Source organism: Fusarium tjaetaba (genome assembly GCF_013396195.1).
Source record: "Fusarium tjaetaba strain NRRL 66243 chromosome Unknown NRRL66243_c0000001, whole genome shotgun sequence".
In the NCBI taxonomy this organism is placed as follows: Eukaryota; Fungi; Ascomycota; class Sordariomycetes; order Hypocreales; family Nectriaceae; genus Fusarium; species Fusarium tjaetaba.
The window spans coordinates 37,120-53,301 of record NW_023501197.1 but is presented as its reverse complement, the minus strand read 5'-3'; the positions used below and the strand labels follow the sequence as shown (position 1 = coordinate 53,301).

The 16,182-nt window shown below is 49.8% G+C and overlaps 5 protein-coding genes across 5 annotated transcripts; 1 reads left to right on the top strand and 4 right to left on the bottom strand.

Moving 5' to 3' along the window:
- FTJAE_20 (GTPase-activating GYP7) lies at positions 1-626 on the bottom strand (the record flags this gene model as incomplete). Its single annotated transcript, XM_037348148.1, has 1 exon — positions 1-626. A coding segment is annotated over one exon (626 nt), but the record flags the coding sequence as incomplete, so codon positions are not given.
- Positions 627-1,428: 802 nt separating this feature from the next.
- FTJAE_19 (MAK16) lies at positions 1,429-2,512 on the bottom strand (the record flags this gene model as incomplete). Its single annotated transcript, XM_037348036.1, has 3 exons — positions 1,429-2,139; positions 2,192-2,360; positions 2,439-2,512. The coding sequence occupies 3 exons, from the start codon at positions 2,510-2,512 to the stop codon at positions 1,429-1,431; spliced, it is 954 nt and encodes a 317-aa protein (XP_037212873.1).
- Positions 2,513-3,322: 810 nt separating this feature from the next.
- FTJAE_18 (VPS55-like protein) lies at positions 3,323-3,796 on the top strand (the record flags this gene model as incomplete). The annotated part of the gene is made up of 2 exons (XM_037347926.1): positions 3,323-3,578; positions 3,663-3,796. The coding sequence occupies 2 exons, from the start codon at positions 3,323-3,325 to the stop codon at positions 3,794-3,796; spliced, it is 390 nt and encodes a 129-aa protein (XP_037212872.1).
- A 452-nt stretch (positions 3,797-4,248) lies between these two features.
- On the bottom strand, positions 4,249-6,741 carry FTJAE_17 (aminodeoxychorismate synthase; the record flags this gene model as incomplete). Its single annotated transcript, XM_037347816.1, has 1 exon — positions 4,249-6,741. The coding sequence occupies one exon, from the start codon at positions 6,739-6,741 to the stop codon at positions 4,249-4,251; it is 2,493 nt and encodes an 830-aa protein (XP_037212871.1).
- Positions 6,742-7,353: 612 nt separating this feature from the next.
- FTJAE_16 (hypercellular (hypA)) lies at positions 7,354-13,525 on the bottom strand (the record flags this gene model as incomplete). The annotated part of the gene is made up of 5 exons (XM_037347705.1): positions 7,354-11,465; positions 11,516-11,662; positions 11,801-11,903; positions 12,307-13,106; positions 13,171-13,525. 5 exons carry the CDS (start codon positions 13,523-13,525, stop codon positions 7,354-7,356), a joined length of 5,517 nt encoding a protein of 1,838 aa, XP_037212870.1.
- Positions 13,526-16,182: the final 2,657 nt, after the last annotated feature.

Sequence of the window (16,182 nt, the reverse complement as noted above, 5' to 3'; positions counted from 1 at the left end):
CCTCCTCCATTATTTCCACCGGGAGGGTTGAAAGGTCCTTGACTTCCAGCCTGAGGACTCGTTGTTCTAGATCCTCCTCCCCAAAGCCTCTGTCGTAATCTATCTTGCGCAGATCCTCCACCTCCGCCTCCCGAAGCACCACCAGGTGGCACGCTGGCCGTTTCGGGCCTACCGAATTGGCCGCCCGTGCTCTGGTAGCTACCCGCGCGCTGTTGACTTGGCAGTGGTCGCCTATTAATATCACCACCGCCGCCTCCAGGTTGCAGCGATGCGGGTGTTCGTCCACCTCCAGCCCGAAGACTCTGAGGCGCTTGCTGTTGTGGCTGTTGTGGTCCGTTGTCCCATAGACTACTCAGACCACCGTGTTGCTGACCTGGAGCGCCGGGGCGCTGGCCGGCTTGTGGTGTCATGACGGGCTGTATGGGTTGTTGGGCTGGTGCCTTGGGATCCACGGGCAGCCATGGGGGGAATGGGCGCCCCTTTTCTGTGTAGTAGCCACGAAGGACGCGGCAGACGTGAGTATCGTCTTCGGAGTCGCCGTCTTGTTCGCTGGAGAGAAGATTCTGGCGGAGGGAGGAGATTTGAGAAGATGTCTTCTGGACGAGGTTTGAGTACCAAGACGCCATATTGTGTGTTATGTCAAAGTGTTATCTTTTGTAGCTAATATGTTCGTAGAGTTTCGCATCGATGGTTGTTCGAGTGGAATGAAGTTGCGCCTATCGCGCGACGGGCTTGCTTGATGTAGGTTGCGGAAGCGGTATCGAAACTCAGAGAATGGCTTGAGCTGTAATTGAAGGTCTGAGGGGTGAGCGCAATGCTCTGTTGCTATCGCAGTTGATTAGGTGGTGCAGCCAGCTGCTGTCGTGATATATCAGGAGTATAAGTGAGGTACTGTCAGTGTCAAGAAGGTCAGAGAACGCCTCTTTGAAGAGCGGAGGAGGAAATGGGAGGTGAAGCAGTGACGTTTAGAATGGAAGTGGAAGTGGAAGTGGAAGTGGACTGGGGGAGTTTCATAGGTGTCTGAACTAAAATGCGCTGTAGATTTGGGCGGGGCAATTGTAGGACTCGGGAGTGGAGCAAGGCCTAAAGCTTCCATTTGTCTCAACAGAGCCTCTCTCTCTCTCTCACACACACACACACACACACAAGCGACAAGACCCAAACAAGCATTAGAGGGAGAATAGTTTCAAAGCGTTTCAAGTAACAACAAATTCATATAAAAATATTGGCAGCCTATTTTGGTATCTATACCTTGCCAAGAATCAGCTCAGCAAGAATGAAGCATATTGCGACGTGATATCCTCTGATAAGAAGGTACACATTGATGTATGCTTTTTTCCCACCCTTCGTAAACCCCGTTTTTTTTCATCTTTCTTAGTAGAGAATGCCAACTCCTCAAACGCCGAAGCTTGATTTTGAGACCGTCAATTACCATGTAAGATCGTTGGTGAGCATCAGCTTCTCCTTCTCCTCCTGTCTGGGCTTCTTGTTCTTCATCTTGATGGCTCGTCCACGCTTTCGCTTGGCGCCAGACTTCTCGGTCTCGGACTCTTCGCTGTCATCATCATCATCATCCTCTTCGTCCTCCTCCTCGTTTTCGCTCTCGAGCCAGTCCTCAAGGTCGCCGAGCTCCTCGTCGCTCTCCTCAATATCGGAAACATACTCAACCTGGTTCTCCAGGTTGTCGTCTTCCTCCTCACTCCATTCAGCCTCCTCGCCGTTCTCGTCAAGGCCCTTGTCCAGGTCCTTGTCACGTTGGCCCTCGCCGTCGCGCTCCATGGCATTGAGAACCTTCTTCCAGATAGACTCACTGACATTGAGGGGCTGATCGCCGTAAGCACCCTGTCGAAGACGCTCAACAAGCTCGCGCTCAATAGTTCGTTCCAGCTTAGCAGCCGCCTCGGCCTTGCGCTCACGGGCCTGCTCACGGTGTCTGATCTTAGGGGCCATTTTGGGGACAAGCTTTTCACCCAACCGCTCCTCCTCGGCGGCAATGCGACGCATGCGAGTCTGAACCTGTGTCAAGCGGGTGAGACGTTGCTTGCACTTGTGAATGAGGAAATTAGGCCAATATATAAGCTTCTCGTCTATCATGGACAATGCCTTGGAGTAATTGCTGGGTAGTTTGTAACGTTGCCACTGCGACTATGATTAGCAGCTTGTCACCTCGTATGACAACCTGAAGACTTACAAGTTTGCTTGGGAGATGGGCCCTTTCTGGGGTTTTGATCAACAAGTACAATCGGTTTTGATGCTCCCTGACTGTAGCGTATCTCGAGTTCGCGAGAGGACATGACTGACGGTTACAGAGACCTGTAACATTGTGCTCATTTCGGCAGAATGTTTGGGCTTTGTTGGTTCTGGACAGAAGTTAGCCTATCATCTTACATCAAGCCTCACCAAGAGAACAAGGCCGAGTAGAGTGAGCAGCAACTGACTTAATCTTGAACGCGCAAAATTGTTGACCAATAATTTGCCACACAATTTCATCACTATTTCCACTGAAGCTCATCTTGAGAACGGAATAGCTTGTCCTGGTGTTGGTTGTGGTGTTGTGTCTTGTCCAAGTCTCCAAACAGACGGAAGGCGACAGTGTTTCGGGTTACGGGGCTAGTAAGACCGCTTAGACAGCGCGATTATGATCACTAATAGCAGTGACAGCTGATTGGGGAATTGCTGGCGAGCTTGTGGATGGTCGTATCGTGTCGAGAGGTGAGGATATAGAGAAAGCCACAGCAAAATGGGGATGGGAGACAGGCCGATGAGGCTAATTCTCGTGTCGCCGCACAGAACAAGAGCTATTTAAGCTCTATCGATAATTCGGCCTCGTCCTGGCCCAGAATCTCTTTGTTGAGTCTGGAGGTTGTGATATGTAATTTGCGATTGCGATGATCGAGGTAGAGAGATCTTGGAGTTTTTGGATTTTTTTTACTAGACTGCGCTATCAGATAAGAAGGCGACCCACTAGCCCACTAACAGCATTCATAACAGCCACTTACAGCGTTCCATTTTCAATGCCCACTTGGTTCGGGAAATAGTATTTCCGAATGACTGACATCGGACCTGGGAAAGGAATACGTACCTGGTTGATAAGTTGGGATAGCATCATCTTGGAACTTGGCCTACTGTAGCCGCGTAACACAGACAACGTCAACGAACTTCCTTTCCCGTCGCGTCCGACACAACCAGTCGCTTCGCCGCTTACGACTCGATATTTCCTCTATACCCGATTAACTTTCCTTCATCTCCCCACGGGGAGCTTACGTCGCCGACATCGCCGCATAACTCGTCCTCTCCAGCTCTTTAAACACCATCGCCCAAGATGCCGACCGCAGGCCTCAAGACCATCATCGCCCTCTCCTTCGTCCTCGCCGTCGGATTCCTCCTCGTTATTCTCTCCTGCGCTCTGTGGAAGGTGTATTATCCTCTCCTCGTCGTCGCCACCTATGTCATTGCGCCTATTCCCAACTGGATCTGCGGACACTGCGCCAACCCTGATGACTTCGTGGAGAGCTCCGGCGCTGCGGTTCTAGACTTGGGACGCTTCTTTACAGGATTCTTTGTTGTTATGGGAATTGGTAAGTCCTGCTCAGCCGGCGCAACGCTGCTGGTGCCAATGGAATGATTCCCTTACCGAACTCACGTGGCTGACTGTTGCATAGCTCTCCCGGTCGTTCTCGCTCACTCTGGTCTCATCGAGGTGCAAGCCATGGTAATGTCCATAATCGGCGGTCTATTGATCTACGGAACCATTGTCAGCTTCGGCATGTTTTTCCACGAGGAGCAAGATTTCTAAATGCGCGCGCAATACGGAGTCGCATAAACCAGAAACACTCGGAGTCACCGAGCCAAGGATGGATACAGAATGTTGCGTTTCAGGAAGAGGGGGATAATCGCTAGTATAAAGCCTGTATAACGCGTGTATGATCACAGGACAAAGGAGTCACTTGGGCATTCAGCGGGGTCTTAACATCAGTCTCGGCTATTCGCAAGGAGGATAAATACTTGGGTCTTGGGACGGCAACGGGAGGTTATAGTCGGTCGTCAAAGATATCCTTATTTACGAGGAATATATCGTATCATCTTCTACTATGTTCCGGATGTTGTGGTCCTATCCCATCCGTCTATGTTGTTGAATTCCAAACCAAAAAACTCCGACGATGTGTACGTTGAGGTATCATGTCCAAAGTCAAACGCTGCGCCTGTCCATCCATCTAATCCAATCTGGCCTCTTCACTGAGATCCAAGCTATGCCGCGTCTCTAAACACACCCATAGGACCGGCAAGTTTGGTGAACATCTCGTCCCTCTCACCTTCAGGGGTGCTCAGGATTGTTACCGCACCTCCAGCTCCGATTCTCCAAACTTCTCTGGGCTCTGTCTCGCCCTCTTCAGCGGGAGCCGTCTCATCGTCCCATCTAAACATAGTTCGGATCGTGACACTCCAGTCTCCTGCACCTGCGACATCCATATATCCTACAACACCAGAGTAGAGACTTCGCTCATGTTGGCCCTCGATGATCTGTAGAAGTTCGCAGCTGCGCTTCTTCGGCGCCCCTGTCATACTTCCAGGAGGTAAAGCCGCAGCGAGGGCATCCAAACCAGTATAAGGGCAGTGGGAGTCAAAGCTGCTTCGGCGAGCGCCATGAGGCTTGTTTCCATTGCGGCCTGGGAGTTGCCCATTGACCACAGTGATCATCTGGAAGACCGTGGCATATTCTTCTACCTTCATGAGATCAGGAACTGTGACATGGCCAACGCCACAGACACCATGCAAATCATGTCGGACCAGATCGACAATCATGAGGTTCTCAGCAACTTCCTTGGGTACATGAAGGATCTTCTCGGCCTGCGCGAGGGTTGACACAGCCTCCGACTTGCGAACTGTTCCCTTCATGGGTCTCATTGAGCAGAGTCCGTTGGTGTCGTATCGAAGGAAACGCTCAGGGGAGCAGCTCAGCATTGTAGCGCCACCAAGACGGATAAAAGACCCAAAGGGCGCTGGCTGCCTCTGCCTCAAGGTCTGATATATGGTCCATGGGTTTCTCTCATTGTTTCTTGAACGAGGCCTTGCCATGGTCGTTTGTGATGTGAGACAAAGTTCGTAAGATTCACCTGCTGCGATGAAATCCTGGCAAACACGAACTTGCTCTTCATACCTGTCTGGCTGTGGCGCTATGATATTGATTTCCTTGTTCTGGGCACGGTTTTCAATGACATGCCCATTGATTCCGTTTCTCATCTTGGTAGCATTCCAATAGTCGGGCTGTTGAATTCTTTCCGTTATCTTATCCAGCCATGCATCGTTTGATCCTCGAGCTTTCAGGTTTTGAATATATGCAACGCCAGCTCTGTGATCTAGAACAATGCTTTTCGTTACCCAAGCTAGACAAATGTCTGGTCTCTTGTGGCCCCGATCTTCCGGGACCATGTTCTTCTCGAGGCCGTGTAGCCCCATCTCATAGGTGATGAATCCCATGAAACCGCCCTTGAAAGCTGAAGTTGAACGGTCAGATCCAGGAGGATGGCTTCGCGTCTCCCAGAAGTCTGAGATGACCTCCCAGACGTTGATTGTGCCGTTCTTGAGGCTGATCATCTCCGTTTTGTCCTTTCCGTCTTTATTCGGGAGCCGCACCGTAACATAGTCATCGCAAACGTTGTACTCGAACCGCAGCGCATCGTCAACTTGGAGAGCCACAATGCTGTTCAATGCTAGTGCATCTCCGTTCTTAGAACTCGACGAGTCAAGTATAATGGTCTCTCCCTTTGCCAACCCCAGCATCTCAACAAGTTCTGGCACGCCAGCCCCCTGAGGCAGTGTGATTGTGCGATATGTGTATTCATACCCCCTCGCAAAGTTTCTCAGCGAAGTTTCTGAAGAGTTTGAGGTCAACCACAAATCACCCAAATGTTCCTTATGCGCAGCTGCAGACTCCAGGTGATTCGGCGGCGAGAGAGTCTGAATCTCTAGTAAGGGTCCCTGTACTCGTCGTCCATGGTATTTGTTCCATTGCAGCGCAGCCTGGAACCAGTTGATGAGAACTCCCTGGGCATTCTTCTCTGTACAGACAGACTCAGGATGGTACTGGAGTCCCCAGAATGGCTTCTTGTTGTGTCTCACTCCTTGGAGGATCTGTTCCCTTCTCCCATCGTCTCTGATTTCTGTTGCCCATGCCAATGGTGAAAACTCCGATGTCGGCTTCCACCGATTCTCTTCTGCCCAGTCATCGCTGTATTGACCAATATCAACACAGAGACTATGGTATAGAGTAGCTTTGAAGGGGGGTACTCCGCAGAATATGTCTTCTCCGTGATGCTCAATTTCTCTCACCATTCCATGAAGACCCCTCTTGAGTCTTCTCACAGACCCGCCATGCGCAGCAAGTAAACTCTGAAATCCAAGACAAATACCCAAAACTGGCAGCTGAAGATGCTCAGGGAGATCCCAGAGAAGATTGAACGCCCCAACGTCTTCTGGATTGAGTGGTGATCCAGGGCCAGGGCCGCAAACTACGGCGTCGAATTGAGCGAGATTATTGATAAACTCTTGCTCTGTCCATTTTGCGGGTGCATCGTCGTCGCTGACTCTATCAACTACTGAGAGGTCGATTCTTATGACGAAGATATCAGCGCCAAGAAGGGTTCGGAGGAGCGAGACGATGTTGTTAGTAAACGAGTCATAGGCATCGATAAAAAGAATCCGCTTCGGCGCTCCAACCGAGGGCTCTGAGCCTGTAGTCATAGTCCAGAATTATCTCAAGAGTAGTATGAGAGTCTGATTGAGAGAGAATGGTCCAGATTGAGGCCTGTGTCAGAAGATGAAAACAAATTCCGATAAGCTTCGTCTTCGGCGTCCGATATAAAAATCCAAAATCTTTGCCGCTACAAGCCGGACCTGACTCGGGATATGAGCCGTTGAGTTAGGTGATAAAGCCAGCCACACTGCACGGCACATGCGGACGTTGATTATCAGGTGATCGGACAATCCAGAGAGTAAAGAGTACATCAAAGTTTGACTCGTTGATGTGAAATTTGGGGCATTTTCTCGTTATTCAATGTCTTGATACAGGACTAAAAAGTGGCGACAATGAATCGGATGCATGGAAAGGGTACTCAGAACGTCAAGATATGGCGCTACTGCAGGGTAATCATCAACAATCATGTACTCCAGCATGTGAATTTACAGGGACAACTTCTTCATATAGTATCAAAGGTCATTGGCCGCTCTCTTTGCTATTCGCTAAATATCTACATCGCGTCGTCGTAGTACAAATCTCCATTATTTAATCGAGGCCAATGTATAAAACCACAGATCCCCATCACCATCAAAATCCCTCCTCATTCTCTCAATTAACTAGCGATCTCTCGTCATCAATAGACAAGGTTGTCTCGCATGCCAGATCCTTCTCTCCTTAACTCCGAGAGCCGCGTCCATCATCGTTTGAGACTCAGATCTCGCTCTTGTGGGTTCACTTCTGGGCTCATCCCAAACCTGCACCTCTTCTACTGATGCTGAAATTTCAAACTCTCCACGGCATAGCACTGTCATGCCTACTGAAATCTCGGCACTTCCGTGTCCTTCTAACACAGGGATGAGCTGCTGTAGAGTACCGTTCCAAGCAAGCTTCCGCGTAAACTCCAGCCCAACATTTGCAGGCCGATGGCGAAGTGCAGGAAGAATTCTGACCAGAGGATGGATCTTCTGAGCTGTCCGGTTCGTGAGGCGTACCCTAAGTTGCATAAACTCATCGACGTATGCTACATCCTTTTCAGCTGCATTGCCATCCTTATCTTCGACCGAGATATCAATGTCAACCTCGTCAACCTTGATTGCTTCGATCATTCTCGAGGTCAGTCGTATGCTCCTCAGATCGATTGAGCCACTCCTTTTAGGCAGTGATGTCGTCTTCCAAGTTGCCCTGAGACAGCTGAGAACCCTCTCTCTATACCAGAACCCTTCTCGATTCGCTCGCTCCATTTCAGGTGAAATCTTGCTGGCGCTAACCACAAATTGCCGATTTCGCGAGGGGTTGAGGGTTGGTATTGTGGCATGAGGATCCTCAAGATACACTCTTTTGACTGGAAGAATGACACGGCTCGTATTTCCAGGCAAGATATCCTCCTGCACAGAAATTCCATCGTTGCTCTCTAGTTGCACCAGCATCTGGCTGGGCCAGGCGTTGCGAAGATCCACAGACAAGAGACAGTACTCATCAGGTTTGGCAGTAAAGGAACTGCCCAGGCGATCCCACAAGGGCTGAGGAATCTCTCCATGCACGGGGAGTGCATCGATTCGAGCAAGCTCAACACTAGCATTGACCGTCACGGTAAGATCCAGAGAAACCTGTCGTGTGTAGAACTGATCAGGCATCTCTTCTTGCGGGCATCCCAGATGAGTGTAGTCGACCTGGATCGTAGCCGCTGTGAGTCCGGGCTTACCAAGAATCTCAAAGTCAAAGGTGGCCTCTCCGTTAGGTGCAATATGACGAGTCTGTTGGCTGTTGGGAAGTCGCAGCGCCTGCTTTTTCATCAGCGCAAGCTCGTACTCATAGAGCTCAGAGGGTGTCGCATCTCGGTTATTGATTGCAGTCTGAAGCGGTTCCTGTGTGGAGTCCTTAAAGGAGAAGAGCATAAAGTCCACTGGCGTGGATGCAAGATTCTGTAACGTCACTGAAAACACCTGCCTCTCACCCTCCAGGATCATGATGGAGGATTGCGCAAGCGTTGTGGACTTGACGATTACCAGGGGTTGTGCTTGAATAGCAGTGAGACTCAAGCTTTCAGCCTCGAGCTTTGGGGCAAACGGCTTAACATCTGTGACCGCTTCCTCGAGTGCAGCCAAACCCTTGGCTTTGACCTTGACCTCCTGCTTTGGTGTCCAGGGCATGGAGAAAACAGGGAATCGTCGCTCACGGCATCCTCGGACCTTGATAATAGCACCTGTCACCTTGACAGTTCCTGCTTCCTTTGCCCTTCCCCTTAATCGGATCACCTGTGTTCTGTAAGGCCCGACAACAGTGGCCTCCTTGACAGCGTCAAACTGCACGCCCTCGGTAGCCAAGTGAACAGATTCAACATCCACTTCGATATCGTAGGGGTTCTGTAGTGTGATCTTGAACGTAGCGTATTCATCAGCCACAAGAGTCTGGTTTACCATCTCGTCTGGTTTCTTGAGGAATGGGTTGTAGATGAAAGGGTCAAGATCTTGGGATGCACGACTGGCGGTAGCACCAGGAAGAATACTCTTGGAGTGAGCTACTGGCGTTTTGCTGTTGAGTGATGGTTCAAGCTTGATACCTCGCACAAAGAATTCATCCCAGTACTCAGCTGCTATGTCATTGTAGCCCAGCCTCTGCACAAGATTTGCGGTTCTCGATATGCCAGTAGCTAATCGAACTTGCTCGTCTCGGGTGATCATAGGTGAGGCGTCCTCTCTCCTAGGTCCTGGAGCAACACCGGAACCGGCTGTTCGCAACAGATCACTCGAGAATCGCAAAACACCATCGAAATCTGGAAGTGCTTCAGAGAAGTTGATGCAAGCCCTTAAAATGTTGAGCTTGACATCCGGAAATCCGAAGAAGCGCGCCGCAGACTGGCCGCGTATCCTAGCAATCACAGCTTCGTCTGAGTCGTCAACGTCTTCGTTGCTCTTAGCGCCCGCTTTTCTTGTCAAATCAAACCCAACAATGCCGTAAGATTTGCAGAGAAGGGTCATCAGAGCTTCTATGCCCTGTTCAACGTCACATTCTCCTATCTCTAGGGCCATGGAGCCACTGCTTGATCCACCTCCTCCTGAGGTCAACGACATCAGTCCGGCAGCAGGATGAATACCCATGTCTGCAGCACCTCGAGTTCGCGCCTCGACAAGACCACCGATAAGGACAGACACAAGCTCCCGAATCACCATAGCCTTCTTTCGGTGAAGTCCCAAGGGCCCTAGAACAGTTGCTATACCGCTCAAAACTGACGCTCGGTCAACAGTTGTAAGAAGTTCCGAAGCGCCAGCAGGGAAAGCCTTGAAGAGCATCGCTCCGATCTGTTGTCGGGAGGGTGTTACACCAAACCGTGGAGGTGCAACGTATGGCTGCTCGGGGACAATCCCTGTAGCAATCATAGCTAAAGATTCTCGGTTTAGGTAGCCATTACATAAATGAAGAGCTGAGTATATCTTGGAAAATCGAATGAAGGCCTCAGACATGGGTAATGGAGGGAGGCTGTCCGATGAAACTCTGGAGTATAACGCTATTATACGTTCCAGAAGCTCCGGTAGCAGCCATTGGAGATTTCTAAGATGTTTTGGTTGATCCGGGTCTTCAGGAGTTGGGTCTGGTGTTTGCTTGTGCGCTGGCTTATCCGGGAATTGGATCAGTACTGTAGGCACATGGAACTCGATGTTGGACCAGCCAAGAAGGAATAGGTTAACCAAGATCAGTTCCAATGCTTTCCCATGCCATAAATGGTCATTCACAGATCGCGCAGCCATAGCACCATCACTAAGCTCCTTAATCGAATCCGTCCATCGTCCTGCCTGAAGAAACATGGAACCAACGACAACCGCTGCTCGGCCTTTGGTTCTTAGCCTCCAACGGTCATTCACACCACCCGAACCAAAGCCCTGGGTAGATATTCGATCGCGACTAGCTGATCGAGAGCTCTCTGTAGTCTCTTGCGGCGCAGGTTGTGGATCTGGTGTTGACCGGTCACTAGCTGGCGGGCTCTGACTATCCGTAGTAATGGGTGGGTTCGATAAACTGCTCTTTGGAGGCGTTGATGACAACCCTGGGGTTGAACTGCTCGAATGAAGTCCTGGGCGGGCGTTGGCTGGCATAGACATGCGGGCCTGTGTCTTGTCCATAATGCCGCCCGCTGAGTTAGAGCGCACGGAATGTCGTGAAGAGATACTCGAGCCTCTCCTAAGGAGCCCATTCAACCCTCCTTCGCCACCCCAGGAACCACCATTAGCATGTTTTGAAGTAGACGAATAAGGCACTGGGGACTCGATGTTGGTCATGGCCTCGAAGGATTTGGCCAGGGTTGTCATCTCAGCTAGGAGAAGCGAAGAGATGTCGCACATAACAGTCCTTAGCGTAGTCACAGTGCAGTTCTCGAGAGGAGGAATATCGACAAGGCCCTCGGGCATTGGAATCTCGGTATCGTGAGGGTTGGCATAATCGAACAGTAGGACTTGGTGTACCAGAGCCTTGGGGTACATGTCGCGCAGGTCTTCTAGCTCCTGGTATAAAGCTCTAATATTCTTCTCAGTCGTCGTCGGACCTGTACCGTTTATCGACTGTCGCTTGTTGAAGCTCTTTTGGTGTAGTTCGGTGCCATCTGCCAGAGCTATTATAGCAAGGGGCTCTCGGTATAAGTCGAAGGGCGTCAGGGCGAGGTGGGAGGGAGGAGGAACGTGAGTTACGAGGTTATATATTATGGCACCGTCTGGGTACGCCAGAGGCGAGAACATGTCTGCGCAAGCTATGTCAGCGCCATCTTGAGCAGTCGAGAGCATCACTTACTCCTATTAGGTCGGCCATCAGCGCTGATGTCGCGGAGGTGGACAACATGTTCCTTGTTGAGTCGCTCGACGAAGGAGGCGAATCGGTCTGCTTTGATCTGGCCCAAAGGTAAAAGAAGTGTCTTCACCCTCGCAGGAGCGACGGGGGCTAAAGGATCCAAGCTCATGCTAGCATCTGGTGTTTTCTCAACATGTCCGCCAGCGCAACGTGGTTGGTGTTTTAGTCGGTGACGTCCTTCGGAGGCGTCGCAGGGTTCTTCGTCTGGTATAAGGTGATGTTAATTACAATCGCATTGTTGTGTCAGCATCGCCTCTTTGAGTTGTTGAGCTGAGCTTCCAAAGCTGAAGGTCGCCTTTGATCGCCGGATCTTGAGCTCAGTATCGTACACCTGTCGCATGTGGCTAGGAGCTACTGTGTGAGGTAGCCTACCCTTACATGGGTGGCCGGATCAGGTGGAGCCTCAAGGACCGGAGTCGACTTTTTGCGAGCCGATGACAATAATGCAGAGCATGCCAGTCACTTCAAGTCCACGTCAACACTTTGCTTGTTGTTACTGTTTTATTCTATGGCTGATGAGAATGTTCAAAAATGGGTATCAATCCTTTCATGGTCAGCACTGAAACCCCGTGCTATCTCTCAAAAGCCTAGGTAGCCCACTAAGAATCTCCTATACTCCTGGGGTATCGCGGTGCTGGCCTCAAGCACCCTATCCAACTTTTGCCGAAATACAACTAACATATAAAGGCTTAATACTGTTACAATGAACATTTACGTCATCCCATTTAACCAACCGATGATGGCGGTCCTTGGGGACTTTGATCTGATGGCTTCCTCTCCCTTGCCTCGGCTTGCAGCTCACTCTCAAAGGTATCAACAGACAAACTCGCTTCTACGAAATCTTCAAGCTCTTCTGTCACAGTCTTGAGCTTCTCCTTTACTGCGACAGCAGCTTCGTGACCGACAATGTGTCGTGCTGGGGGATTTTCATGTCCACCAATCGCTGAAAGAGCATGAACGGTCTCCATGACTAGCTTATCTGCTGCACCGGGCGGTAACTTGGGGTAGCGATGCAAAATCTCACCAGGCGCTGCATCTGGTTCGAGGGAAGTACTGGCGGGGGACATGGGTGAAGGTCCGTAGTCAGCTGGTGATTGGGGGTATGGTAGAGCTGTATCTGGATGAGTGTTGAGAACGTTGGCGAGTATGTCGCGAATGCTCGGAGCTGTTTCTGAGTATTGATCATACGCAGCCATTTGTGGCGCAAAGGTGAGGCGATTAGTCAAGGAAAGAATCTCCTTGTTTGGCTGTACAACGGTAACTTTGATGTTGAAGGGCGCAATCTCGTACGCAAGGGAGTCGCAGAACCCTTCGAGGGCCCATGTCGCTGCCGTGTATATCGACATGCCTGGTGTGCCAATGTGCCCGCCGGTACTGGTTAGAACAATGATATGCCCTGTGTGCTGAGACCGTAGCTGAGGGAGAGCAGCTCTTATAAAGTTGACCTGGGAGAAGAAGACGGACTCGAACTGGTCGCGAACGAGATTTTGTGTGAATGGAGTTGTCGATAGCTCCTCTACGGTTCCCACGACAGCTTAAAAGTGATAGAGTCAGTAAAATGCGTCACCCTGAGCCCGAGAATGCAGCCCCCAACATACCATCGGATTTACAGCATAGCAGGATATCGATCCGCCCAAAGACCTGCACAGCTTCGGCGACAGCAGCTCCACAGCTTCCCATGGCAGCCCCATCGCATCGGATACCGCGTATACGGTCCTTCCACCCCTCACGATCCTTTCTGGAGCTCTTACACTCATTCACGAGCTCGCGAAACTCGGCGCTGCGGTCCTCATGATCGATCTCGTAGGGCGGTAAACATGCGACAACGTAGTCGCCATGTGATAGCAGTAGCCGGATGAGTCGGACGGACAGGGGGGAGAGAGCTGAAGTGAGGAGCCATGTCCGCGGCGAATTGTGCGTGGCTGTGGAAGGGTTGGAGTCAGCGTCGGCCATTATAATGGCTTGTACATGATTTGATAGTGTTTTGGTTGCGCCCCGAGCAGTCAGTGGCAATTATGGCTTTTTCCTGGCTCTTTGCAATGTCTTTGATTATGTAACCCAGAGGCACAATCTCCAAGAATGTTGCCAACCTCAGCAAAGAGGAATTGGTCGCAATTGATGGACTTTGCCAAGGGATGAAAATAGAGTGAAATGCGGGAGAAGTAGAAAAGTGTGGAGTCGTAAGGTAAGGTAGAGCTTAGGTAGCTGAGCTTCCCTTGAACAAATTACATCATTGGGGATGGAGATCAATGGAAGAGCGTATTGAACCAAAACACGCAACTTTGAACGCCTGATCCTTGACAAGCTCGAAAATTACGAGACAGAAACAGAAACAAAAAAGACGAGAAGCTAATAAAGAGATTAATGGCCTCTTTATATGAGAGGAAAACAAGACGAAAGAGGAATACGCCGAAGGAGCTGAATGCCAGGGATGGGAAAGCTAAAAAGTTAAAAGACAAAGTAAAATAAATCAAAAATCGATAGCTAACAGCGTAAATGACCAAAAAAGAAATCTGGGGACTTACGAAAGGAGGGGTTCGGTATTGAGTGACTGTTGTGTCGTGGGGTAACGGTAAATGCCATGTCGTGAGCGCCGCGCGTTGGTGTTGGCCGTTGTGGCCCCAGCATGGTTATCGTATAAGTCAGTCAAATTGACTGATACAATAGAATGAATGTTTTGTTTTGCGATAAGACAAAAGTAACGTGGTTTCTGTTTGTCAATGTCTCTATCCTCTCTCAAGCTGTGATAGTCTTTCTTGTGCTGGACATGAACCAGAACCTTTCAGGCGAATAGCTTCTCAGGAAAACGCCCAGAAGCCGTATAACCTAAAACCTCAGCATTGGCGAATAGTAGGATCCAAGGTTGATGCAGTGGATATGATTTTCGAATCCCCAAGAGTCAGTTCTCGACCGCCATTAACCCGTGTAAGTCAAAGAGCGGACCCCAACCAAATTCGATCAACCTGAAGACTAAGAGATGCAGCTACCATGCACCTAGGGTCTCGATATGGCCGATTGGATGATCAAGAAATCGGTCAGCACTTTTGCCCACGCAAGCTGCACTTGTGTGGAGTTTGGTGAACAAAAGAGCTTGGGGTTGTCGAGTGTTGGTCGCTGTGGGCGCGAAGGATTCATATAAGCAGTAAGAGTAAGTAGTAGTAGTAGTGGTGACTCTAGTGTTTTGAGGCCATGGGCAAGGGCATGAATGAACAACGCATATATAATTGCAGTGATGTTTTTCTGAGATTGGATGTCAGGTCGTTGTTGGTTGGGGTCCTTGTAAGGCTGGTGTAAAAGTGAGACTTTCCAAAGACATCCAAGATAACGAACGAACGAACAGAACGAATAGAACATGTATGTAGAGAATACGAAGAACTGAAATAGGAATTCAGGAACTAATAAAAGAACAGACGAATATTACTTGTACTTGTTTCTCTTTTTGGAAACAGGCGGGGGGGGACGAGAAAACAAAGAGAAAAGAAAGATTGAGGTGATTTGGTCCATCCCTCTCATCCAATGCCCCATATTGACGACAAGGGCAAAACATTTACCATCCATGTAATGTAATGGCCTGGCATGGATATGTACAAAGTAGCGTGAGTTAAGGTAGCCCAACTTTTGAAAGAGGTAACATTAAACCAAACTGAACCTAACCAACCTACCTAACCATACTAACCACCAAAATAGACTCCATAGATACCAGAGAGCTACAGAACAAACTTCCTGCCTTCAACGTCCATGCTTGTCTGTCCGGTGGGTCCAGAGACTGCATTGCATCGCATTCGCATCGTATCGTATCGCATAGCATTGCCCTCAAGACTGACTTTCTTGGCTGTTTAGGTGATCAACAAGGCTGCAACCGAGACATCCGATTATGTAGAGAGAGACAAATTGTTGCGCATCGTCACTGTGACAGTTTGTGTCTGTGTCCTCTAATGTCTCGTACATAGACGACGACACACGGACAGATGACGATGTTTGATCATAACGCACTTACATCCATTCTAATGTACGTGTGTACCAACATGCAGAGGGGAGGGTACCTATGGGGGGGTTTGTTAAGTGTGGGCTTCCAAAAGAGAGACAAGAGGAAAACCCAAAGTCAGGCCAGTTTCATATGTTTCCGATCCGCCTGCCGCTGTCATAGGGCAGAAATAGCTTCTAACCCCTGTCGGCCGAGGGTTGAGATAGGGAGGGAGGGATCTTTGAGGTGTGAGGCGGCAGACGAGTCAGGTAACGACAGGGAATTGGAGGGTCAGAATCAAATTCCAAATACCGGGCTCTGAGGTGGGCTTCGGGCTTTGGACTTTGGGCTTTGGACTGGTCTTGGCTCTGGGGTACTTCTAGAATCTGTTAGTGGTTTTTATCTTTACACAAGATGTTACTCGTACTGCATGAACATCAAATCACACGACAGAAGACGTTGAAATCTATAGCACCAAGCATTTCTTATTTTCATGCAACACAACAACTGCATACCTCTGCCGCCTCACTCTTGCTCTTCTCTAACTCTCTTTCTCTCTCTCTGAATCACGTTCCCTCAGAGGGAAGAGAGGAAAAAAACACATGAAACGATGAAACGCCATCTCAAACTCAAGAAGCCAATACCA